Below are 27,688 nucleotides of genomic sequence, written 5' to 3' on the forward strand. Positions count from 1 at the left end.
GTCTTTGTGTTTAATTTAATACGCAAAACGTAAGTTTGTCTTTACTCTATGAACAAAAAAACAGTGGAGGCAGCAGAATTTTGGATGACTAGTGAAGCTATGTCGATTGTTGTGGATGTTATATAGTAGATTTTCAGATGACAGATATAGATAGAAAGACTCTACGAGTTGATAGCAGAAGATACAAACATTCTAGATCACTTTGATGAAGTGTCTTTTTCTGAGACACCGCTACACATATTGCAGCTGATAAAGGGCAAACTCATTTTGCCATGGAACTAATGACCCTTAAACCGTCGCTTGCCTTAAAGCTAAACGTGTCAGGTTTGAGCCCCTTGCATTTAACCTTACAAAACAACCACGTTCGGACGGTGAGAGGGTTTGTGACTATAGACGGCAGCTTAGTTAGCGTAACAGGAAGAGGAAGGATTACACCTTTGCATCATGTGGCTCGAATAGGTGATGCTGAATTGTTGAGTGAGTTCTTGTTTGCTTGTCCTTCTTCTATAAACGTTTTGACGATCAAGTGTGAGACAGCTATGCACAATGCTGTGAAGAACCATCAAGTTTTGACGTTTAAGGTTCTATTGGGATGGATTATAGCGGGTAAACAGGAAGGAAGTCTTGGACTAGAAGGATGAAGATGGTAACACAGTCTTTCATATTGCTGCATCGATAAATCAGACTGAGGTAGATATGTTCTTCTACAACACCTAAAAGCCAACAGAACAAACAAGAATTTTCAAAAAATAATCATCCCATACTTATTACTTATGCTCTTGATTACTGAGTTTATCGGGGAAAATCAAAACCCGGAATGTTTGTGTATCCGTAACAACTGTTTCTTGTTTTTTATTGTATGGGTAAGAAAAGAAAAAAAAACAATGTTCTCTGGTTTCAAAGATGAGATAGTGGGATTTAGTTTTCGCCATAGAGCCATTTCTCAGAATTGTTGGTGTAAGAAACAAGTTCTTGAGGCTTAAACCAAAGACTGATCTCATCCTTTGCTGTCTCTGGTCCATCACTTCCATGGATTATGTTCCTGCAATTTTCACATTTTTCAGTTACCAAATCTTTAAAACGTCCTAATGCTAATTGATTTAAAGAGAGAGAACAAACCTGCCAACAGTAACTGCAAGATCTCCTCGGATGGTTCCAGGCTCGGACTTCTGGGGATCAGTGGCTCCAATTAGTTTACGTCCGTATCTGATCACTCCTTCTCCTTCCCAGACCTTAAAAAACAAGTCATGTTAGTCAATATTTTTGGAGTTTGAGTTATCAAAATTCCAAAACATGAATGGAGTGTTTCTCTTATCATTACCATGGCAATAACAGGTCCAGAGCTAAGGAAGTCACACAAGCCATTGAAGAAAGGTCTTTCCTTAAGATCATGGTAATGCTTTTGTGCGAAATCTTTAGAAGGAACAACAACTTTGATACCAACAAGCTTGAATCCCTTACGTTCAAATCGAGAAACTATCTCTGATATCTGTTGATTCATGAGATATGAAGGATTCAGACACATATGAATAAGAAACTATAACAACTCAGATCAATCAAGACTAAGCAAAAAAAAAAGAAAACAATCTTTATTGTTTTCATTACCAGTCCTCTTTGCACTCCATCAGGCTTGATAGCAATAAAGGTTCGTTCCATCTGATTCCAACAGAACAGTTCAGCAACAAATGACACAACAACGATGTACAGAAATCAAGAAATACTAAAGAATGGTATAATCTTATTACCTCAGCAGCAAGAACCTCTTGGTCTTGAAGCATATAGGCTATATACACAAAGACAATACAAATAAAAAGCAGTTGTCAAAAAAAAAAAAAAAAAAAAATAAAAAANAAATAAAAAGTATAGTTGTCCACCACATCGCAAACTTAAGCTAATGAAAGTCTAAAATTAACCTATTCAACACAAACTAACAAAGATTTGGGGTGTATGTAAACCTGCAGCAGGAAGAGCTAAGAGTCCAGTGATCCAACTCTTTGAGGCAACACCTGAACCTGATGCTCTTGCAAAGTTAGATGCATACAGAGGAATCTTTCCTGATGCGGAAACAGCAGCTGCAGCACCAATAGCTCGTCCTTCTATAAAAAAAAAAAAAAAAAAAAAAAAAAAAAAAAAAAAAAAAAAAAAAANAAGAACAAGAAAACAAAAATCAGATCTTACAGCAAACTTAGGTTTCAGATCCCAAATTCAGAACAACACTACAAAGAAACGAATTCCATCAGATCATATAATCACTAGATCGATCTTAGTTAAAACGAATCAAATCAACCGACCGAGGAATCTAAAGCATCTATATAGAGATGTTCCAACACATGAATTCAAAAACTTATCTCAAAACGTTTCAAGAAAAGAATCAAATTCAGAGAGAAGATATAAGTAAAACGTACCAGAGAAGAAACGAGCATTCTTAGCTGAAGAAAGAAGAGACCTAGCTGCTTTGGAAGCAGATCTGGAGATTTGGGAGCTCATTCTTTTTGGTTTTGGGGCAGAGAGAGAGAAGTGAGAGTGATGAAGTGAAAACTGAAGCCTTCCAAAAATCTTAGAACATGATGAGGTATGTTGGGTCGGGTTGTTTTTAATAGCCTACGCTGTTCGGGTCGGGTTTAAAACCCTACCCAAATCAAAAAAGTAGGCCCAAACAATTAATCACCTGTTTGTATAATTTATATGATGAAAAACTGTAAGCTAAAGCTATAAGCTTTTATGAAATAGTACAAAACTGTAAGAAAGAGTTGTACAAAAAAACTGAGAGTAAATATTTTAATAAAGTTTTTGCGATTGGTAAAAAATCAAAACTGTACAAATAGTAAAGCTTTGTTTTTGTCACCAATCAAAGCCAAAACTACACCAATTCTAGACCATACGGTCCATACTAGGATCATATTAATTAACATGTTTTTTTATAACGATTCTGTGGTTTTAAAATGTTAAAATGATCAAATAAAAAAGATTAGATGGAAGATAAAGAGCAAATCATAACAATATTATGACATATTTTCCAAAATTAATTTTCTTTATCCCAAATGTATATCTAGGAAAAGCAATACATAGACACAAAAGGAACAAAATTAAGAAAGAGATAATTCAGTTTTTATTTTTAACTAAAGAAAGGAAAATGATGATAAATCAGCTTTTTTTAGGACATATTATCATCATTGTTGTCAGTGTCCTCTTCATCTTTGTCTGATTCATTCAGTCCAATCTGCCATACACAACCATGTATATATACACATTAATATAAAACTAGGTAATAACCCGCACTATATTGCAGGATAAATCGAATCAAATAAAATTATTACAATTATAATTATTATTTGGAATTTAAGGTGTCATAATAATAATTTTACACATAATTTTTTTAATTTTATTCAAATTTACATTTAATTATTTTGTGTAAAAATATATTTCACCCGTGAAATGTGGAATATAATGTTAATTATTGTGATAATGTTATTTACTTTTAAGATTATTGTAATAGTTAATTTTTAATATATACTCCATTTGTTTCATAAAGAGTATCATTTTAGACTTTTATTTTTGTTTCACAAAGAGTGTCATTTTATATTTCCAATGCACTATTTTATATGTTCAATGCATCTTTTTCATTATATTTTCTAGTTTTACCCTTAATCTATGACTAAATTAACCCATTAAACATTTATTAAATAAGGGCATATATGTATATTTTAATATTTTCTTAATTTGTGTGAAATATGTCAAAATGACACTTATTGTGAAACAGAGGGAGTACTTGAATAGTCATCAAATTTTTTAAAATTGGAGAATTAGTTTTGTATTTTAAAAAGTTAAATAGATGAATAAGTTTTTTAATAGTTTATGAAATGTAATTTACTTTAAATCATTAAATATGTTATGAAAATGATATTTAAATTATTAACTATACATATATTTTTTAATAGTTGATGAAGTCTTTCATTTTAAAAAACTAATAGAAAGAAACATTAGCTTATATATTCTAATGATACATTTATGTAAATAATAATAAAATACATATTTCTTTATATATTTTAATGGCATATTTAATAAATCAAAAGACTTATTTTTGTAAATATGTTTATCTTGAGATGCTTAATTGTAATTAAATCTCAAAATCGCTTTGGCGACGACACATCAACATTTTCAATAAAATAATTCTCTATTAATATATATGGGATATACCAATCATAGATGAGATCATGCATGAGTTTTTGGTGTCATAATAAACGGGTTGTAATTTATGTCCTATGTAGGCATGTAGCAAGTCTACGTTATGAATAATTTTTATTTATCATGAATAACATAAAAATATCAAAGGAAGAGTATGCATACTCTTGAAGATTGATAGAGAGACTTGCAAGAAATTTGTTGAGTACCGCTACTCGATTCTCCCACTTCGATTGTGCTTTTATCCATCTCCTCTTCTTGCCTACATAAAATCATCAAAATTAAATTCAAAAGCATATATCTAAGCTAAAAAATTAAAAAAATTTCTAAACAAATATTAAGTGTTTATTAGACGAACCTTTGTGGGTTTTGGATGTTATCGACAATTTTTTGAAGACGTTCATATTGACGAAGGTGTAACTGAGTTTGCCTCCGAATGATTTCCCTCAAACGGGCTTGTCTCTCTTCTGACACTGTGAGTCCACTCTCTAAAATACTCCTTGGAGTTGCAACTGCAATTTTAAGATAGTTAATACCATTGCTTTACATTAAAACAAATATACTATTTTATATTAGAATTGCAACCCAGAAATAGTTTTTAAATTAAAATTTTGGTTGACAGAAAAAAAAATAAAATAAAAATAATGAGAAGTATCCAGCTATAAAAAAGTTTCAGCGGAAAATAAAAGAGATAACCATCGCGATAAATAAACATATATAAATTGTTGATTTAACAAGTTTTTGATGATTTACTTTAAAATATTGTATAGAGTAAGAAAAAGAATCGGAATACCCCTTTCTACACCAAGTTCTTCAACTGTATCGGCAAATTGGCGGTGCAGATCGCTCGTCCATGGATGTCGTGACATTTCCCACTTGCCACAAATTTAACAATAATCTGGATTATTTTATAGATTTTAATCCAGGAGTTCAGTTCTATGTTTGTTTAGAAAGAACTGATTATCTTTTGTTCAATTTATAAATTAATTTAAAACTATAAAAATAGAAAATATAGATTGGTGCTAGATTGTTTTTAAAAAAAGAATAGTTTCCATATATTCTTAAAAAAATCAACCAAATTCCTTTATTTGAATATCATAATAATTTAAGTTTCCAAATGTGTTTTTAAAGTAATATTATACTAATATTTTAATATATAAAAAAAGATTTACCAAAATTATATTTTCTTTTCTAAAGATAGTGTAAGAACTAAAAACTAATACTATGAGAAGGTAAAAAATCTATTTCATAATCACTAGGATTTTTAGATTTAATGTTGAACTTCTATTTTATGAGCTGTCATTATTACCTTTAACTAGGTTATACGCACTATGCGCGGGATCTGTTTTTAGATAAAATCATATCTATTGCAATTTTTTTAAAAAAAAATTATATATATATATATATATATATACTGTAGAACCTCTATAAATTAATACTCATAATAAATTAATAAAATTTATCGGTCCAAGTTGGACCAGTATAACAATTGACACATTTCGATAAAATAATAAGATAATAATTTTTTGAAAATCCTATGTAAAAATATGGTCCCATCAATATTATAAATTAATAATCTAATAAACTAAATATATATATATATATATATACATATATATAAGAAAATTTAGTGAAATATAACTCTATTGTTGTTTGTCTATTCTTGAATTTGCATTCTTGTTGGAACTCATCTCAAATCTTTTTCATTGTTCTCTTCTCAATCGCATTCAAAAATTATGGAGAGTCAAGATACAATAATTGTTTATTTAGTAACTGGTTCTAAAAGATATCTTATATCTTTTTCGACTTCATCATTACCATAAAGGATAGTAGCAGAATTTTTTCTAAACTCTAAACTTCTAAAATTTATTATTTTTACCTAAATAATTTAATCAACAATTGATTCATCATATTACGATAACCAATATTATAAATTAAGAAAATTATTTAAAAATGTAAATGTTAACAAAAGTATTTATGTTGTAATAGAAAACTTTCAAAATTATGAAAATAAGAAAATATCTTCATAAGTTAATATTTTATTAATTTATTGATAAATGAATAATTATTAAATTATCGATAAATTAAAACCTTTATAAATTAATAAAATTCCATGGTCCCGACCTTATTAATTTATAGAAGTTTTATTGTATCCCCTATATATTAAAAGAGAAGCATTCTCACCAAAAAAGCTGATGTGTCAGCATTAAAGAGCTCAATGCACATTTTTGCAAAATCCCTTAATTTTTCTAATTAATTACATATTTGTGCCATTTTATTTATTTGCACAAAAAAAAAGTGCATAAACGAAAACCCTACACATACCTATCCTCACTTATAAATACTTTCTTCCTAACACTCACGAGAAAAAACAAACAAACTTCATCTTCAACTTTCACATGCCTTCTTTCACCAAGCTTTACGTGAGTCTTTTTCATCATGGTTCGAGCGTAATAGCCAATACCAATTATCTACAAATATCATTTATGATGAACATCCTCCTAAGTTTGTTTATAATGTGGAGAAAAAACAGTAGCAGAAAAAAACAGTATTCTTTACCAATTGGGAGCCTTTACTCGGTAAGTATTCAAAGTTTTATGATGATCAAGTCCACATTTTAATTGGTAAAAAATATGATGATAATCAAATTATCAATAATGATGATGATCAAATTATCAAATATGATGATGATCAAGTCCAAAGTTTTGTGATGATCAAATAAACAATAATCACATAAGTAAAAAATATTCAAAAGTAAAGACGATATTTAAGGAGAATTTCCTATAATTAAGTCGTTTATTTCATATTATTTAGATATTATCTTTAAATAATATTTAATTTTCTTATAATTGTTACAAATTAATTTGTAAAGTAAACTGAAAACGTCCCCTACTAACTTTTTTCCCACAATGTAAAATGATACTGAGTATAAATAAAATGATACTAACTATAAAGGTATTTAATGCCTAAAATCACTCAAATTAAATCAAACTATCCAATTTCAACCAACTAAATTTAAATTCAAATATATTAAAGGTAAATTTGTTACTATCAAAATTGGACAATTAAATTCAAAAACTTATAAATGTAAACATGTTAAATTTAGTTATATTTTCAATAACATTATTTTCGATTTGATATTATCAAACATACAAAACTGAATAGATTTTAAATATAATTATATAACGATTTTCCTTTTTTTCCTTAAATATTTATGTCAAACCGAAATTAACAAAATCTAAAATAACTACAATTTTTTTTGTTAGTATTTTAAAATATTTTGGAATAAGGCTAAACAAATATTATACCCCTTATCCAGTAAGGCTACCGGGACGGTTTTGACCCGCTTAAGGATTTAGGTCATTCGTTTCGAGAAGTTTTAATATTTTTTATGGTTTTTATCTGTTTCATAATTTACAAGTTTTATACAATTCCGATTAATCACTAATTTGGTAAACTTTAGATTCAGGTATGTTGTTTTGTGAATCTTAATTTTATGCTGAAACTTTTATTATTTCAAAAATCATAAACTGGATGAAACTAAACTAATATAAGTTTGAACGGTAAATGATTTAACAAATAATTATATCTATATATGTAACTCTATGTATACATAATATATTACAAACCTTATAGTAAACATAGTTTTTGAAATCAATCACGCAAATATGTGCGAGTCCGTACATAGTTAGTTATAAATTGATATTAGTTAATTCCATAAATTGAAACTACCACATAAACTAATTCATTAGCTTTTACACTTTTTTTTCTTTTCTTTCACAAACACTATTTTCAGCCGACAATATGTACTGATAGCCGACAATATGTACTGATAGCTATTGTGTAAGTCACTTGCCCCGTCTCACATTCTTGCTTCATAGCCTATTCATAAACCTTAACTGCTTCTCCAAAACGTCTTTGCTTACATAACTGATTTAGGTTTTGGAATGTGCGAAAATAAAAACGAAAGCAAGTAAATGTGAATTAAGATCAGGTATTCAAGGCATTGGATTTTGGGGATATCTCCAGGAATCATAGTTCTTGGGTACACTTACTTTTTGCTAGTCTTGGTACTTTTTGCTAGTCTTGGTACTTAATCTCAAACTTACATAATTATTCAAGGTATATACTATATTTTGCATAAAAATTTGGATATATATCCTACTTGGGGAAAGACAAAGTTTGTAAAGATAGACTATGTGCACTTGAAATTTCTCAACTGGATTCTCACCGATTAAAAAATAAAAATAGGAGTTTTGAGAAACTGTTCTGGACACATGTCACATTCTAACATGTTAGATTTTTTCCTTTTTGATTCATTTTTTAAATAAATAATAATATATATATAAAGATTAATATAATAATACTAAAATGATGATTATATATATTGTTAACCCAAACCAGTTATGCCATATAACAACATCGCATGATATTTCAACTCGCGGTACACCGCGGAAAAACTTCGTAAAAGTTTAACTATATTTTTAATATTTAAAATGTTTTATAAAGTTTATTTTTTAATAAATAGAAATATTTATAATATTTCAACTTCATATAAAGTATAAATATTTCTAATATTTTAAATTAAAAAAAAAATTAAATTCTCTTAATAAAGAATCAGAATAAACAGAATAAACTTTTAAATTTGGATGCCTAATAAATCAAACTTACTGCTAATTCATATTCAAATTCAATTGGTAGTTTTACAGTATGACTATGAATACTTATCCAGTATTTTCAGGCGATGTGGAACATTGTATACTTATTTTTTATACATAAGTTGAGTATTATATATCCATTCAGAAAATTTTGAATTACACTATATAAACAAAAAATCACTAATTTTTAACTAATTATATTATATAATAATTCAAAAGAATTTAAATATAAAATCAAATAAAAGTGAAAGGAGAATCATATATTTATATTTTAATTAGGTGTAGAGATTTCATTCTCTTTAAAATTTTACCTATAATTGATTTTAGAATTTTGGTAACTAAATTTTTTAGGGATTAACATTGCAAATAAAATTTTAAATAAGCATAATTTCAAAATTTGATTAAATTTTAAATAAGCATATTTATAAAATTTCAAATAAGCATAATTATAAGAATAATTATAAGGGTAACTAAATTTTGTAGGGATGAACATAAAATGTAGTTCAAAATTTTTAATATATATAAAGCAAATTAAATTACAAATACTGTTTTTTTTTTCTGGATATATATTCAACTGTCCAACTTTAGTTACAATTACTCTCTTAATTACTGTCATGTACTTTTGAATCATGAGGCTCAATTACTCTTTCTCAAAACACTATCGAACTAAAACTTTAACAATATATATGTAATCTATACACGCTTTGTGATGAATTCTTACCCTTAATGTGTATCGTTCAATTATTGTGGAGACAAGATTTTCCAATTAAAACTAACCTAACCAACCTCTCATGTGTTAAAATCCGGTCAGCTGACAAATCTTTAGTTGGTCTGCCACATGACTAGCGATAAATAAAAGAGGACTTCAAGAAAAATACCCAAAGTTATTGTTGATTTTTGAAAAATATAGTCTTATAAATATTTTTAGTAGTAGACGGAATTGAGGCCTTCAGAATCTTAGCAAGTATGTCAGGATTTGCTGCAACTAGATTATCTTACATGCTAAGCAGTTTTAGTGGCAGCTTCAGAAACTTTCGCATGTGAGATCCATATATATATAAGGTGGTGTCGTCAAACAAAAAAGAAGTTTTCTTACCATCCTTCTCGATAAACTGAGGAAAACTAGAAGTTTATCTCGTAGCTTTAGGAGTTTTTGTCCAAACCCATGAACCACGATGATATATAGATCCAACAAGAAAAATTATAACAATTTGTTTGTGTTTCTTTTTATTTTAACAAAGAGAATGGTTACTAAAGATATGGTAATGTAGTGGTTAGCACTTGGAACTAGTTATATTGTGCCCCTAATTCAATCTCTCTTTAAGAAGAAATTAAACGTAATATATTTTTGAAGGGAATAAATTAAAACTTTCTCCATGCGAAAAATTAGAATTTAAGTTTGAACTTGAAATTATCAAAAAAATAATATTGAATAATTTGTATGTTTCGTTTAAAATTTTTGTCAAGACCAAAAGATAGATAGATAGATACACAGATAAAGACATGAACATATTGATATATATATCATCTTACACAACACACAAGGTAGCAGAAGACAAATTTGAAAGCGAAAGTTTAACTCGGAAAATAAGTTTTATTTCATGGAAAACAAAAAAATGTATATATTTTCGGATATTATCTTGGTAATACATCATTGCCCATTTCAAACACCCAAGATTTCAGATGCAAAAAAAAAATCTTGGGAAAAAGGTCGGAAAAAAATAGGCAATAATGTAGTCCCAAAAATAGAATCCTTTTTTTTTTACTAGAAAATAAGAAATTTAAAAATCTTGAATTATAAGAATGTGAGGGAACTATACTTCTTCAGGCCATTCAATGACACTCTTCAACGATGGTTTCCACCTCCGACATAATCTCTGGCGAGACTTCTCTTCTTCTGCCGCAGCAGCCTCTCCTGCCAATCTTTCTTCCTCAAGTTCTTTAAGAAAATCTCCAAATGAAGCCAACGAAGCATCTCCTCCTTTGTTTGCACCGTCTGCGTTTAGTTGGAAAAGTATGAGTTTTTCTAACTCAGCTCTTATTAGAACAATCTTCACCTTCCGATCTTTTCTTTTGTAATCTTTCTTCATCACTTCTTCATATTGTTCTTCTTGTTCAACAACATTTTCATTGTTTCTTCCGACTAAACAGTTTCCCATTATGATCAATAATATGGAGTTTTGATACCCACACAAAAACAAAAAGGAGAAGGAAAGAAAAAAGGAAACTTGGGATATGCCCAAGAAAAAAAAAACCTTTCCTCTTGTTCCTTTTTTTGTGTGTGTGTGTTCTGTGTAGTATGATTTAGATTTTAAAGTTTCATGGATCCATTGAGGTATTATATATAATGTGTGTATAAAGAGAGGAGGAGGGAGAGAGAGAGAGAGAGAGAGAGAGAGAGAGATCGTTGACTCCTATATAGTAAGGCTGCTATATTGATTGGTTTTTTTAGTTTTAGGTTTAAAATGGTGAGGGCCGTTAAACCTGTTGAAAGTCGCAACAGTTGAACCATGCATAAGTTCAATCACACTACCTGGTAAAGGAAACGATCCCAAATGAATGATGTTAAGGCTAAGAGACCTATGACTGTCAAATCAGTTGTCAGATTCGTCCAAGCCAATTAAACCGTTCTCATTTTTATGAAGTATTCACGCTTTAGAAATTCGCATGTTTGTTCTTCATGTGTAAACCCTATGGTGTTGGGAATTACTGTATCTCTTTCACACGTGACAGGAAAGAATAATATCGAAAACAAATATATAACCTACATTGGCTACATGCACGTTAAAGATTTCAAGTTATGGTAAACAGAAACCGAGTTTTAAACTTAATAAATCTTTTGATAATTTTTTTTATATGGCGCATTGCGTGGATTAACCATCTAAAACTTCACTAATTTTCTTGATTAGTTATACAATTAAAGAAAATGTCATTATAGGTTCAGTCGTAATCTTAACAGAATCTGAAATATTTAGTTATTCTAATGAGATTGAGTATGAATTGTGTCAGCTATTATGATAGAAATTAAACTTAAATCAACAAATTTCGCATAGGAGTATTCACCAATTCTTATCCTTTTGTTTTGGTGTCTAGAAATTAGTATTTAGTATTTACGTAGATTTCTAGTAGTTAATATTAAAGTAACTAATAAAATATGATTGTAGAAGAAGACAGTAAGCACATGTTCTGTCTGATTAGTTGGGTCTTTGAACCAAACCAAAACCGTGTTAAAAAATCCTGGCAAATTTCATTTATTAATTTGTACCAACTACCAACCTACCTTATTATTTTTTATAAAAATGATCATCATTCATTAGATTCTATAATAAACTAATATTTCAGTTTGAATGAACCTATTATATATTCTCTCGCTCTTTTTAAAAAAAAATAATAATTCTAATCATTCTTGTTAGTTATATTACAATTGGAAGGAGTTTTAGGTAGTCTTAGATATAATTTCAAATCTGAAAATGATTAGCCGTATTTCAAATTAAACTACAATGCCAAACATCTGTAAATATGATATATCAAGCAGAAAACAAAATAAAATTGGAACCGTAGTGCAATGTGATACTCCAATCATTGAATTTGTTCTTAGCATAATTCATAACATAATAACTATGTTTGATATTTGAATTTTATAAAGAAAAAACGTAACTGGATAATGATATAATTACAAGTGAATTAAATATAATTAAGCCCTTCACATCTCGAAGAGACGTTTCCATAACACCGTACGTGTTGTATAGTTGATTAAACGCACCAATTCTTAACTTCGTACTTTCGTAGAAAGTCATTTACCAAAAAAAAAATTAATAGAAATTTGCAAAGAAACAATAAACAGTTCTGTATGAGTAAAACTACTCTAGTGATGGGCTTGCTGGCCTTAGCGTGACTCTTCTATTCCTACTATGCCAAATTTCAATCTTTGGATTGTTTTCCTCGTATAGGAGTTAAAATGCAAAGTAAGTTCGTCCAAAAGCCATATATATTGGCACAAATGTAGGAATTTCAAATAGCGAATCTGATTCTAGTATTCTACCCCAGTCCAAGTTTATTTGGGTTTAAGAATTTGATGGACGAGTTTAATCTACTCATTTATTTTACAATTTATTTTGTAGGTTGAGATTTATATATTTAAACTCAAAACTGTAACATGTATGCATGGGTTTAATATGTTATATGGGATGTTCATATATATATATATATATATATATTAGATAAGTAAAAAAAAAAAGAAAAAAACATATACCATATGATTATAAAACTAACGAGATTATTCGAGTAAAAATTTTAAATCAAGTAGAAAAAAGCATAGTATAATTCTAAAACCATAAATCAAAAAACCATCATACCATTTATTTTAACAATATTTCAATGAATTTGCAACATAGTTTTATTTACGTAAAAAGATATTACAGTAATATTTTGTTTAAGTTTATCTAAATAACTTTCTTTTTTTAACTAATTCAATATAATTACACATTAACATCTATTTGAACTCCAAAAGAACGTCTATCTTCTTTTTGTAGTTAAACACTTATATTATGTTTCTTTTATTGCATTTTAAATTTTAACTAACTAAGATAACTAAATTTCTTTGGATATAAGTTGAATTATAAAACTAAAGCATTTACGTACAAAACAGAAACATATCAAATTTGAAGAATCACCTTTTTAATGAAATAAGTTTCATTCTTAAAATAGCTATTAATGAATTGTGTTACTCCAAATTTGGAGTACCACTATTTTTTTTTTCTGGACAAAGAGTAACACTATTTATTATTCTATTTTTGGAGTTAAAGTTGGAGATGGTGCTCTTATCACTACCGGTTCTTAAGCCACAACCTCACTCAATCACATAATTTTTATTCAAATATAGCAAATAGCAATTGGTCATAATTTTTTTTTGCAAGAGATTCATTTTGCAAGAGAACAAGAGAGAAAAATGACGTCGCAGAAGAGATTCATTTTTGAGGTGGAGGCGGCTAAGGAAGCCACCGATGGAAACCCCTCTGTTGGCCCTGTTTATCGTAGTACTTTTGCACAGAATGGTTTCCCAAATCCCATCGACGGAATCCAAAGCTGTTGGGATATTTTCCGGTCAGAATCGCGTCTCTTTTTATGTTTTAACGATAAATAATGTGTTCATTCATGCCATTAGTTTTTCTTGATGCATTATTGTTATATCTTTTGAACGATTTTTCTTTTAATATGTTTTAATCCCAAAAAAAAATGCTTTGGTCCATGATTGTTGCATTGACTGTTTTAAACAAGTGGTTGTGAACTTGTGATTGTGATAAACGTATATCGATTATGGATCTTGGGAGAAAAAAATCTTGTTTAGTAAGAAGCATTTGTTAGTTTACTTAGTGGCTCTATATGGATGAATGTTGGACTTCTAATGAAAATCAATAATTAATAAATGTTTTTTTTTCTGTATATCGTGTTTCTTCTTGCAGCACGGCTGTTGAGAAATATCCAAACAATCGAATGCTTGGTCGCCGTGAGATTGTGAACGGAAAGGTATTTTTATTTTATTTTTTAATTTTATTTTTATTGAGTTTTTAGTATAAGATGTTGTGTTTTTGAGTTGATAGTTTTATCAATATGTAGGCAGGGAAGTACGTGTGGAAAACATACAAAGAAGTATATGATATCGTCATAAAACTTGGAAATTCTCTACGTAGTTGTGGGATTCAGGAGGTTAAAATTCATATTTACGTGTTTTGTTTTTTATACATCTTCCAATGTGATTATATCGTGCCTTAAGTTTGTATGTTATGTTCTGATATGTGGAAATGCTAGGGAGAAAAATGTGGTATCTATGGTATAAATTGTACTGAGTGGATCATTAGCATGGAGGTATGTGGAACGTCTAAACTTTGCTAATATCTATGATGTTCTTTTACTTTGACTTGATTAATGGTGCACTTGTAATGTAGGCATGTAGTGCACATGGCCTCTATTGTGTCCCTTTATACGATACATTAGGTATATAAATGCACCTGTCGTTATATTTATCGTGTCTTTTGATGATCCTCTTTTGAGTCTTCTAGATCTTGTGTATTAACACACAGTCCGGTTTTTGAACACAGGCGCTGGTGCTGTGGAATTTATTATTTCACATGCAGTGGTTTCGATTGCGTTTGTGGAGGAGAAGAAGATCACTGAGGTATCTTTCACTTATAGGCTATATAGCATATACTAACTCCAGAGATAGGCTTTTTAAATTTTAATTATTCTGAAGATTTTAAATGTATCTTTCTTTTTGACTCTCAGATTTTTAAGACTTGTCCAAACTCAACAAAATATCTGAAGAGTGAGTAATACTAAGTGAATCATTCACCCTTTTCGTTTAAAAATAGTTGTGATGATAATGATACAATTTTTACAAATGAAGCTGTTGTGAGCTTTGGCGGTGTAAAACCGGAAGAGAAAGAAGAAGCTGAAAAATTGGGGTTGGTAATACATTCTTGGGATGAGTTTTTGAAGCTGGTAGGATCATTACATATAATTTGATCATTACATATAAATATGATTGAAAAATGATCATTACATAGAATATGATTTGAAATATATTTCTATTGTGGTTATCTGTGACAGGGTGAAGGTAAAGAATATGATCTCCCAACTAAAAAGCAAAGCGACATATGTACGATTATGTATACTGGTGGAACCACCGGTGATCCGAAGGGAGTTCTGATTTCGAACGAAAGCATTGTTACTATAACTACTTGAGTGATGCATTTCCTTGAGAATGTTAAGGCAACCGTGAGTTTCTTTCCATTTATCATGATTCACATTGAAGCAGCAATATTTAAAGTTTTAAGTTACATTGAATTTTGCAAAACAAAACAGATATCTGAGAGGATGTGTATATTTCTTATCTTCCTCTCGCCCACGTATTTGACCGGGCTATCGAAGAATGTGTTATTCAAGTAGGGGGTTCTATTGGTTTCTGGCGAGGGGTGAGTGAGTATAACTCAAATCTAAGCTTCCAAGTACATGATTTTTTTTTTTCTTTTTTTGTACTCCTATTTAAGAGTATAATGTTTCTATATCATGTCCTCAGGATGTCAAATTGTTGATTGAAGACCTTGGTGAGCTAAAACCAAGTATCTTTTGTGCCGTTCCTCGTGTCCTAGATCGAGTATACACAGGTATTCATTACTGAGCTCTGGTGAAAATATTTTCATTCAGTTAACTAGAGCATAATATATATACTTTAATTTGTTTCATCTTTTCAACCACTTATACTGTAATATATTATCTCCAACAGGACTCCAACAGAAATTATCTGGTGGTGGTTTCTTCAAAAAGAAGGTGTTTGATGTTGCTTTCTCCTAGTAAGTCCTTTTGTTTGTCACTTAAACCTGACCTTAAATGCATGTAGATATCTAACACACTCGATCGTCTTCAGTAAATTTGGAAATATGAAGAAGGGACAGTCTCATGTGGCGGCAGCTCCATTTTGTGACAAACTTGTATTCAACAAGGTAAGTAATCTTCAATAACATCAGAAACTCTTTTGAGACTTTAACCCTCATATGTAATCTCTCTCAAGGTTAAACAAGGACTTGGAGGCAATGTGAGGATTATTCTATCTGGAGCAGCTCCTCTTGCTAGTCACATAGAATCATTTCTAAGAGTTGTGGCATGTTGTCATGTTCTACAAGGATATGGTAAACCTCTATACCCAAAAGAGATTCACTTAGAGATAACAATTTCTGAACTTATGGTTGTTTATTTGTCGGTAGGTCTAACCGAGAGCTGTGCTGGAACCTTTGCAACGTTCCCAGACGAACTAGACATGCTTGGAACAGTTGGTCCACCGGTGCCAAACGTGGATATACGCCTTGAATCTGTCCGGGAAATGAATTACGATGCTCTTGGAAGTACTCCGCGTGGCGAAATCTGCATCCGTGGAAAAACTTTGTTTTCGGGGTACTACAAACGTGAAGACCTCACAAAAGAAGTTCTTGTTGATGGCTGGTTGCACACAGGTTACGTTATTAATTAGAAAAACCACAACATTTTGAGTTTTTGATTTTTTATCATTGTAAATGTCAGTTCTTTTCTTTACCTTATTTTACTCTGCATATTTCACCAGGTGATGTTGGTGAGTGGCAACCAAATGGAAGTATGAAGATAATTGACCGGAAAAAGAACATATTCAAACTCGCGCAGGGAGAGTATGTCGCAGTTGAGAATTTAGAAAATATCTACAGTCAAGTAGAAGCTATTGAGTCAGTAAGTTATATTAATTGTAGCCTAGCTAGTCATTATAATTGTTATTTCACCGTTTCCAACTCAAAATCAATTGGGAACGAGTGTAGTAGATGTCACATATATATTAGTCTACATCTCATCTCAGTTTTGTATGGGATTCCTAACATTAATTAACTGACATCTTCATCAGCATAAAGTTACATCAATATGATTTTTTTTTATATAGGTATGGGTGTATGGAAACAGCTTTGAGTCCTTCCTTGTCGCAGTTGCTAATCCGGCCCAGCAAACTCTTGAACGATGGGCCGTGGAGAATGGAGTAAATGGAGACTTCAACTCCATCTGCCAAAACGAAAAGGCAAAAGCATTCATACTTGGCGAGCTCGTTAAAACCGCTAAAGAGAAAAAGGTTTTCTTATTTTTCTCTTTCTCCTCTTTATTTGGAACTTTCTTTTGGTTTTTAACTCTATGCATTTGTAGTTGAAGGGTTTTGAGATCATTAAAGCTGTTCATCTAGAACCAGTTGCTTTCGACATGGAAAGAGACCTTCTTACACCAACCTACAAAAAGAAGAGGCCTCAATTGCTCAAATACTATCAGGTAATATTAAAACATTAGGCTTTATCAAGCTTTTAAAGATTTAGGTTTTAATATCACTTTTTATTGGCGTTATTGAACAGAGTGTGATAGATGAAATGTTTAAGACAACAAAGGAAGGTCAAGCTTCCGGACAGTAGTTTTTTTTTTCCTACTTATCTAATTCATTCTTTCTTTTGCATAAGACATTAAGGTTCCCTAATTAAATAAGTTTGTATTGATATTTTGAGATATTACATAGCAACTTGACATGCTACAAGTCCAACACGTCTTGATTTTTACTTCCTTGGAAAGTTCCACATATGACATATGGTTCCAAACTTGGACGTGGAATCTATCTCGCAATCGGTAGAGAAAATAGTAGTATAAATTGGGTTATTAGACATGTCATTAATGGATTTGAATGTAGCTGAAAGTAAATTTTTGTGATTGGATTAACAAAAAAAGAAATAATTTTTTTTTTGTGATTGGTAAGTAAATGTCACTAATAGATTTGAATGTAATTATGTAATTGTGTCAAAAAGTACTTGGTAAGTAAATGTCAATAAATTATAAGGATCCAATATGGTGTTTGGTTTTTAAAAGATGAAAAGATAGAGCTTTTTTGTTTTGTCTCTCCAACTGCCGACGACCGACGTGATGATGTATTATGTTTAGCTTATGCTGATGGGGTGATGGTGTTTGATATGTATAATTTATTCTCCATAAATATAAAATTTGTTCAACAAAAAAACATGTGTACAATGAATGCAATATTGAGAGTTTAAAGTAATGAAAATGAGCAGAATTAAAGATACAACAAAATAAGTAGTCTAGTGGCTTCGAATGTGAAACCACCATCAACAAAAGCATCCGTGCCCGACGTTTGAATGGTGCTGAAGCGATTGCGGATGTTTTTGATATGTATCATTGATCCATCGATCTCTCTATCTCTATCCATCCCGTTTTCATTGAAAGCAACGAAAGGATATTTAATACTTGAGCCATAAAAAATGCTTCAAGGGTGGTTTTTAAAACCCTCATTCCTTCAATGAAAGATCCACGATTCCAGAATGGTGTAACCAATATAAGATCAGATAAGACCTCACACAATACATCATACCAGATGTATTATACATCCACATTAAACCAAGATAACCAGAATTAACCGGTATAACCAACTATATGCTAATACGCCCCTCTCAAGTCTTTATCCTCGAAGTGTCTGGTTAGGAAGATAAAGACTTGACAATGATATTCTCTGAAACAAATGATGGAAAGGTCCTGGATGAAGTGGCTTTGTAAGGATGTCAGCATGTTGATTCTCTCGGAAGCAACGTGCAATGCTTTTAAATTTCCAGCCTTGATCTGATCTCTAACAGTATGACAATCAATCTCTATGTGCTTTGTTCGCTCATGAAAGACTGGATTCATGGCAATATGTAAAGCTGATTTGTTATCACAAAACAACTTAGCTGGACATGTAACCTGAATGTGAAGATCTCGCAGCAATTGTTGAAGCCAAATGATCTCACAAGTTGCTTGTGCCATGCTTCTGTATTCAGACTCTGTATTGCTTCGGCTAGCCACTCCTTGCTTCTTTGACTCTGTTTGCAGATCTCCTAGTATCCTTGCAATTCGCCCAATCAGCATCAGAAAAAGCATTTAAGCAAAGTTCAGAGTCAGCCGAATACATTAATCCCTGTCCTAGATTATTTTTAATATACCGTAGAACCTTATACGCTGCTTGAAGATGAACATCAGAAGGAGCTGAAATTAATTGACTCAACTAATGAACTGCAAACGTAATATCAGGTCTGGTAATGGTTAGGTAGAGTAACATGCCAATGAGTACGCGATAGGACCGAGGATTATCCAATTTCGTGCCCATATCCTTGGTAAGATGCAAGTTAGGATCCATAGGAATAGGACTGGGTTTACATCCAAGAAATCCTGCATCATCCAACAAGTTTTGAGCATATTTTCTCTGACACAAGGAAATACCTGCCGAGGATCTTGAAATCTCCAAACCAAGAAAAAATCTAGCAGGACCAAGGTCTTTTATCTTGAACTCCGACTTCAGTAAGTCTTTTAAAGTGGTGACTACATTGTCATTGTTGCTGGCAATCATGATATCATCCACATATACTAGTACAACAATCACTATATCACCTTGAAACTTAGCAAAAAGAGTATTGTCTGCAGGAGACTGAATGAAGTTTGCACCCAAAAGAACAGAAGACAACCTTTTGTACCACTGACGTGAAGCCTGTTTCAGTCCATACAGTGACTTTCGTAACCTGCAAACCGGGTTTGGAGGCAAGGTAACATTCGGTGGTGGAGTATATCCTTGAGGTAAACTCATGTAAATCTCTTCATCAAGGTCTCCATGAAGGAAAGCATTGGAGACATCCATCTGTGTCAAAGTCCATCCAGTTGCTGCAGCTAAACCAAGCATAAGTTTTACACTAGTCAATTTTGCAATAGGGGAAAAGGTATCCAAGTAATCAATTCCCTCTTGTTGTGTAAAACCCTGAGCGACCAACCGAGCTTTATAACCTTCCACTGTACCATCTGGATTGTATTTAATGGTAAACACCCATTTACAACCAACGACGTTCTTACCCGGTGGCAACGATTCTACATCCCAGGTATTAGCAAGTTCAAGAGCCTGAAGCTCTGCATCTGCTGCATTTGTCCATTTTCAGATTTCATAGCCTGATGAAACGTTTTAGGTTCGGTTTCGATATTATGAGAAAAGATATAAGATTGAAAAAGAGGAGTATACCTATCATAAGAAATGACTGAAGAAATAGGATAAGGTGTAGTTATTTTGGTAGGAAGGACTTTATCTATGGATAAGGTAGATATAGGAGTAGTAGGAGGTAAAGAAGATGAAAAGGGGACAAGAGAACAGTGATACTCAGATAAGTAACTAGGAGCTTTAGTAAGTCGCTTAGGCCTAGCAATGATTTGAGTACTCTCGTCTGTACCCTGTGCTGCTACATTACCCTCTGGTGCATATACTAATGATGATGCAGATGATAATGATGCAGGAGCTCTATCTGGGTTAAAAATTAAGCTATCTTCATCAATCAAAGGCATAGATTCCACAAAATGTAAAGGAACAGGTAATGGTAGAATAGAGTTTGGAAACATGTCTACAGCTTTTGTAACTAAATCACTAGTCTTAAAAGGAAAAGTAGTCTCACGAAAAATCACATTTCTAGATATTGAAACAACTTGAGACTCCAAACCTAAAACCTTATAACATTTATAACCAGTTGGATATCCTAAGAAAACAGCAAGTTTAGCTCTAGGATCAAATTTTGTCCTCTGCTGAACATTAGTAGAAACATAACAAAGACATCCAAAATTTTTTAAAAGAGAGTAATCAGACAGTTTTCGCAAAAGAAGTTCATAAGGAGATTTATTTGCCAAAAGAGTAGAAGGTAATCTATTTATTAAGAAAACTGCAGTAAGTATACAATCACTCCAAAATTGCAAAGGAATATTAGACTGAAAAAGTAAAGACCTAGCTACATTCAAAAGATGTTGATGCTTTCTCTCTACTACAGAATTTTGTTGTGGAGTGTATGCACATGAAAAATAATGTTGCATGCCATGTTCTTTGATTAAGTCTGGAAAAGCTAACTCAGGGGCATTGTCCGATCTTATAGCTTTTATTTGTTTATTAAACTGTGTCATTACTAATTTCATGAAAGCTGGAAAAGCAATTGCAACATCTGATTTCTTTCTTAACATGTATACCCAAGTTGTTCTAGTACAATCATCCACCAAAATAAGAAAATATTTAAAACTTTCTATAGATTCAACACTAAAAGGACCCCAAACATCCATATGGACAAGATCAAAAGGATTATCTGATAAATTGTTGTGACAAACATATGCTAACCTCTTCTGCTTTGCCAAAGGGAAAATAGAGCAGTGAGGAGAAGAAGAATTTATAGATTTCAATGTAGGTATAGAACTAACAAGTTTTTGTAAAATAATAGAAGAAGGATGCCCTAAACGCTGATGCTAAAGCTGACTATCATCAATTACAGAACCAGCGAAACGCTGAAGAGAGGAACAAGCTGCAGGTGTTGATGTAGAGAGGGTCGCATTCTCTTGTTCCAGAATGTATAGATTGTGAAATAGTCTATCCCTCCCAATCATCAAGCCCTGAGAAAGTTCCAGTATGAAACAACAATATTCAAAGAAATGTGCAGAACAGTTTAAAAACTTTGCCAAACAACTAATGCTAATGAGATTGAATTTAAAATCTGGAACATGTAAAACATTATGCAGAACTAATGTTTGAGTGATATGAACTGTCCCTGTATGTGTGATGGAAACCCTAGCACCATTAGGTAGAGTGACAGTGACACCAGATACAGACTTAAGTTTTCTAAACAATGCTAAATTCGAACAAACATAACTAGATGCCCCACTGTCAATTATCCAAGCATCATGAGGAAGAAATTTTTGAAGAATAGAAAGAATATGATCTTTAAAAACGAGATTATTATTCTCATATTTAAGGGAAGTAGAAGGAAAAGGGATTATAGGTCCAGAAGTAGACGTATGTGCCATCAGACCATGTTCTGTAATGGTTGCAGTAGCACCAGAGGTACCAGAAGAAGTGTAACATCCGCAAACCAGAATCTCGGTTTGGGATGTGCATCGATCGATGTTGGAGGAGCATCAGTCGATGCAGGTCAATTTCCTGCGTTTTGACTTAAGTTAAACTCTGCGTTTTGGGCAAAGAGAAAAGGGGAAAAACCCTTAAGTCGTTTCTTTTGTCTCATTAGACGACTTTGGCCGTTTTTGAGAGAAAAGAGAAGAGAGAAGAGTGTTCTTGGTGTTCTTGGAGATTTCTGTGGATTGGTGACTTTTTCTGGTGAGATCTGAGGCTTAGGGCGTTGTAGGAGGCTTCTAGAAGTGTTTTCCTGCGTGATTAAGGTTCAGAATCTTCTTGGCAAAGGTAAGTGCATGACCATGGCTTATCTGTTTGTTTGTGGTTGCAGGAACAAAGATCCGGCGAGAAGGTTCGGGGAAAATGATGCTTGGCATGTGCATCGGTCGAGTCGGTCGATGCACTATGTGTGTCGGTCGATGCTAGTGCGAGGACGGCGCGGATTGAACTAGGAGCATCGGTCGATGCCATGTGGAGGCATCCGTCAATGCGATTAGAGTTTCCGCATGATGTCGAGCATGCGTCGATCGATGCAAGTGGAAGCATCGGTCGATGCAAGTGAACCTTGTGTCGATCGATGCATACCTTCTGTCGGTCGATGTTGGTCCCTAATGGTGTTGGTCAATGCGAGCTTTGTGTCGGTAGATGCAGAGCCTGGTTTGTTTGTTGACTGTTGTTTGATGGTTAGAGTATCTCTATTGCTTGTGTGTATAGCCCAATAGATGGGAGGATTGCCTTACTTAGTGTTTATAAAATACTCATGCATTGCAATTTGTGTTTGTGGTGCAGGTAAAGGCAAAGTGTGATCGTGGAATCAAGGCAATGAAGAGGAAGATGTTCTAGTGGTTCACTTGGTTTTCTGGCTTCTGTTAGTTTGCTAGAGTTGAGTCCTAAAATGTTATTTAGGATTGCTGGTTCTCTGGTTTATGCTATTTGGATCATTAGTTTATGATTTGGAATTAATGTTGGTTATTGGTTATTATTTATTGGATTATTTATTGGATATTGGTATCTGTTATTTCTGCTGTTGGTTGTGTTTGAGGTTAGGTGGCTAGTGCGTATGGGACCACTAGCTGTAGTGTATTTATTATTATTATTTATTATTTANCTGTCGGTCGATGTTGGTCCCTAATGGTGTTGGTCAATGCGAGCTTTGTGTCGGTAGATGCAGAGCCTGGTTTGTTTGTTGACTGTTGTTTGATGGTTAGAGTATCTCTATTGCTTGTGTGTATAGCCCAATAGATGGGAGGATTGCCTTACTTAGTGTTTATAAAATACTCATGCATTGCAATTTGTGTTTGTGGTGCAGGTAAAGGCAAAGTGTGATCGTGGAATCAAGGCAATGAAGAGGAAGATGTTCTAGTGGTTCACTTGGTTTTCTGGCTTCTGTTAGTTTGCTAGAGTTGAGTCCTAAAATGTTATTTAGGATTGCTGGTTCTCTGGTTTATGCTATTTGGATCATTAGTTTATGATTTGGAATTAATGTTGGTTATTGGTTATTATTTATTGGATTATTTATTGGATATTGGTATCTGTTATTTCTGCTGTTGGTTGTGTTTGAGGTTAGGTGGCTAGTGCGTATGGGACCACTAGCTGTAGTGTATTTATTATTATTATTTATTATTTATTAATTAGAAAAAGGGTCAGGCTGTTTCAATTTGGTATCAGAGCCCTTACGGTTCTAGGTTTGGGTTCACTAGGTTTATGTTGTTAATGTTGGGATTGCATGTCTTGATTGATTATGCGACTTAGTCAATTGTGTGGGGCATGGAGTCCTAGAACATCGTCTTCGAGCCTACAGTGTGATTCCACGGTGAGTTTATGATTTTGTGTTATGTTAATTGTGTGCTTAGCCNCACTTGGTTTTCTGGCTTCTGTTAGTTTGCTAGAGTTGAGTCCTAAAATGTTATTTAGGATTGCTGGTTCTCTGGTTTATGCTATTTGGATCATTAGTTTATGATTTGGAATTAATGTTGGTTATTGGTTATTATTTATTGGATTATTTATTGGATATTGGTATCTGTTATTTCTGCTGTTGGTTGTGTTTGAGGTTAGGTGGCTAGTGCGTATGGGACCACTAGCTGTAGTGTATTTATTATTATTATTTATTATTTATTAATTAGAAAAAGGGTCAGGCTGTTTCAATTTGGTATCAGAGCCCTTACGGTTCTAGGTTTGGGTTCACTAGGTTTATGTTGTTAATGTTGGGATTGCATGTCTTGATTGATTATGCGACTTAGTCAATTGTGTGGGGCATGGAGTCCTAGAACATCGTCTTCGAGCCTACAGTGTGATTCCACGGTGAGTTTATGATTTTGTGTTATGTTAATTGTGTGCTTAGCCTTCTGTTCATGGTAGTGAAGATGGTTAGAGAGGCACTGGATAGGTTGGAGGTGCAGTTCCTTCAGCTAGCTCAGGGAACTCGGTCAGTATGGGAGCTTGACTAGGAGTTCTGTCGACTTCTGAGGTATGGGGGTCGGGATATGGAGTCTGAGGAGGCTCAGATCAGGAGGTTTTTGAGGGCCTTACGTGATGACTTGAGGGTTCACTATAGAGGGCGGAGTTACGCTACATGTGCAGAGCTAGTTGAGACTGCAGCAGGGATTGAGGAGGATATCCAGGCACAATCAGTGGCGGCTAGTCCAGCAGTCCAGCCTAGCAAGGCTCAACATCAGGGAGGTTCTAGCAAGGGCGTCAAGCCTGCGCAGGGAACCAAGAGGAGATGGGAGGCTACGTAGAGGCTGGGTGGTCCGAGTTGCTTCGGGTGTGGGGGCAAGGATCACAAGATTGCTAGCTGTCCCTAGAGAAGTACTCCGACGGCAGCAGCTCGTTATGCTATCATTGCAGGGAGCCAGGGCACATCAGGCCCTATTGTCCCAAGTTGCAGCCGGTAGTAGTGGCAACATTGCAGCAGGTGCAGCCGGGAGGGCAGCAGGTGGCACGGATTGAGCAGGCGCCACAGGTTTACACGACGGTAAAGAATGGTGGAACCAGTGCCGGAGCAATCACAAGTATAATTTCTGGTACTTTGTCTTTATGAATTCTTAATAAGTTCAGATGTTATGTTGTACTGTGATAAGTGTTAGGTTCTCAACACATGAGGTTTGTGTAGGGACCTTGTTGGTGGGAGGGTTTAAGTCCCATATTATGTTTGATTCTGGAGCTACGCATAACTTCATTACCCCGAAGTGTGCAGAGAGTGCAGGTATCATGGGGGATCCCAGAGAGCGTGCAGGAGTTGTCAGAGTTGCTGGAGGCAAGTTTATGAGAGTTATTGGTCGAGCGAGGGGTATCGATATTCAGATCGCGGGAGAGTCTTGCCCTGCGGATTTGCTTATCAGCCCAGTGGAACTGTATGACGTTATCTAGGGGATGGACTGGTTGCATCGGCATATGGTTCATCTGGATTGTCATCGGGGTAGAGTGGAGTTTGAGCGCTCAGGAGGGAAGTTGGTTTATCAGGGGATTAGACCAACTTCGGGGAGTCTCGTGATCTTGACCATTCAGGCTGGGAAGATGATCGAGAAGGGCCGTGAGGCTTATTTGGTTACTATCTCTATGCTAGAGCCAGTGGGGAAGTCTACGGTTAGCGGTATTCAGGTTGTAGAGGAGTTTGAGGACGTGTTCCAGTCATTGCAGGGATTACTACCTTCTCGGTCTGATCCTTTTACGATTGCACTGGAATCAGGGACGACACCGTTATCCAAGACTCCTTACAGGATGGCTCCAGCAGAGATGGCAGAGCTGAAGAAGCAGCTAGAGGATTTGTTGAGCAAGGGATTCATCCGTCCTATTTTATCACCATGGGGAGCGCCGATGTTATTCGTTAAGAAGAAGGATGGGAGTTTCTGCTTGTGTATTGATTACAGGGGTCTCAACCGGGTCACTGTGAAGGAAGACTGCTTTCAGGACGATGTGAGGAAGACTGCTTTCAGGACGAGGTATGAGCATTATGAGTTTGTGGTGATGTTGTTTGGGTTGACTAACGCACCAGCTGCGTTTATGAGATTGATGAACAACATGTTTCAGTAGTTTCTGGACGTGTCTGTCATCATTTTCATCGACGACATCCTGGTTTATTCTAAGAGTCTTGAAGAGCATGCAGTGCATTTGAGGGCAGTTCCAGAGAAGATGCGGGAGCAGAAGTTGTTTGCTAAGCTGAGCAAGTGTAGTTTCTGGCAGCGTGAGATGGGTTTTCAGGGTTACATTGTGTTTGCAGATGGGGTTTCTGTAGATCCGGAGAAGATTCAGGCTATCAGGAATTGGCATAGACCACAGAATGCCACGGAGATTAGGAGTTTACTCAGGTTGGCAGGGTATTACATGAGATTTGTGCAGGGGTTTGCGAGTAGAGCACGTCCTATGACTAAGTTGACGGGGAAGGATGTCCCTTTGTCTAGTCACAAGGGTGCAAGGAGGGCTTTGCAAGCCTGAAAGAGATGTTGACTACTACTCCGGTGTTAGATTTGCCTGAGCAGGGAGAACCCTATGTGGTTTATACAAATGCATCCAGAGTTGGTTTGGGGTGTGTGTTGATGCAGTATGGGAAGGTGATTGCCTATGCTTCGCGGCAGTTGCGGAAGCATGAGGACAACTATCCTACTCATGACTTGGAGATGGGTGATGTAGTTTTTGCCCTGAAGATTTGGAGATCTTATCTTTATGGTGCAAAGGTACATGTGTTTACAGATCATAAGAGCCTGAAGTATATATTCACTCAGCCCAAGCTGAACTTAAGACAGAGACGGTGGATGGAGCTTGTGGCGGATTATGATATGGAGATAGCTTATCATCCTGGTAAGGCTAACCTGGTTGCAGATGCTTTGAGTCGAAAGCGTGCGGCTTCGGCTCAGGAGCAGGATATGGATTCTCTTGTAGGAGAGATCAGTGTGTTGAGCTTGTGTGCGGTTTCTCAGGAGCCGTTGGGTTTGGTTGCAGCTGATAGAGCAGATCTGTTGAGCAGAGTGCGGTTGGCTCAGGAGTCGGATTTGGGGCTGGTGAATGCTTCAAAGGATGTTGATTCAGAGTATCAGGTTTCGGCTAATGGTACTATTCTGGTGCATGGGCGGATCTGTGTGCCCAAGGATGAGGAGTTGAGGCAGGAGATTCTGAGAGAGGCTCATGCTAGCATGTTCTCTATTCATCCAAGAGCGACTAAGATGTACCGAGATCTCAAGAGGTACTATCACTGGGTCGGGATGAAGAAGGACGTGGCTAGTTGGGTTGCGAGGTGCGATGTATGTCAGCTAGTGAAGGCTGAGCATCAGGTACCAAGTGGTTTGCTGAAGAGTCTTCCCATTCCAGAGTGGAAGTGGGATATGATTACTATGGACTTCGTGGT

General features: G+C 34.0%; 2 protein-coding genes and 1 pseudogene across 2 annotated transcripts; 1 reads left to right on the forward strand and 2 right to left on the reverse strand.

The window, feature by feature from the left end:
• Positions 749 to 2,571, reverse strand: LOC104737090 (nucleoside diphosphate kinase III, chloroplastic/mitochondrial-like). The gene is made up of 7 exons (XM_010457190.2): positions 2,406 to 2,571; positions 1,956 to 2,096; positions 1,746 to 1,783; positions 1,606 to 1,656; positions 1,322 to 1,489; positions 1,120 to 1,232; positions 749 to 1,042 (listed from the first exon to the last, which is right to left on the reverse strand). The coding sequence occupies exons 1-7, from the start codon at positions 2,485 to 2,487 to the stop codon at positions 919 to 921; spliced, it is 717 nt and encodes a 238-aa protein (XP_010455492.1). The 5' UTR covers positions 2,488 to 2,571; the 3' UTR covers positions 749 to 918.
• Positions 10,339 to 11,126, reverse strand: LOC104737092. Its single transcript, XM_010457192.2, has one exon. It carries the CDS (start codon positions 10,997 to 10,999, stop codon positions 10,655 to 10,657), a length of 345 nt encoding a protein of 114 aa, XP_010455494.1. The 5' UTR covers positions 11,000 to 11,126; the 3' UTR covers positions 10,339 to 10,654.
• Positions 13,780 to 17,923, forward strand: LOC104737091 (annotated as a pseudogene).

This window comes from Camelina sativa, chromosome 13, assembly GCF_000633955.1.
Source record: "Camelina sativa cultivar DH55 chromosome 13, Cs, whole genome shotgun sequence".
Lineage (NCBI taxonomy): Eukaryota > Viridiplantae > Streptophyta > Magnoliopsida > Brassicales > Brassicaceae > Camelina > Camelina sativa.

Bases quoted from the DNA above. Each gene is read 5' to 3' on its own strand.
- LOC104737092 (XM_010457192.2), bottom strand. From the start codon at position 10,999: ATGGGAAACTGTTTAGTCGGAAGAAACAATGAAAATGTTGTTGAACAA.
- LOC104737090 (XM_010457190.2), bottom strand. From the start codon at position 2,487: ATGAGCTCCCAAATCTCCAGATCTGCTTCCAAAGCAGCTAGGTCTCTT. The intron at 2,097-2,405 runs GTACGTTTTACT...TTTTTTTTATAG, and splicing joins GAATGCTCGTTTCTTCTCTG to AAGGACGAGCTATTGGTGCT. The intron at 1,233-1,321 runs GTAATGATAAGA...TTGTTTTTTAAG, and splicing joins CTGGACCTGTTATTGCCATG to GTCTGGGAAGGAGAAGGAGT.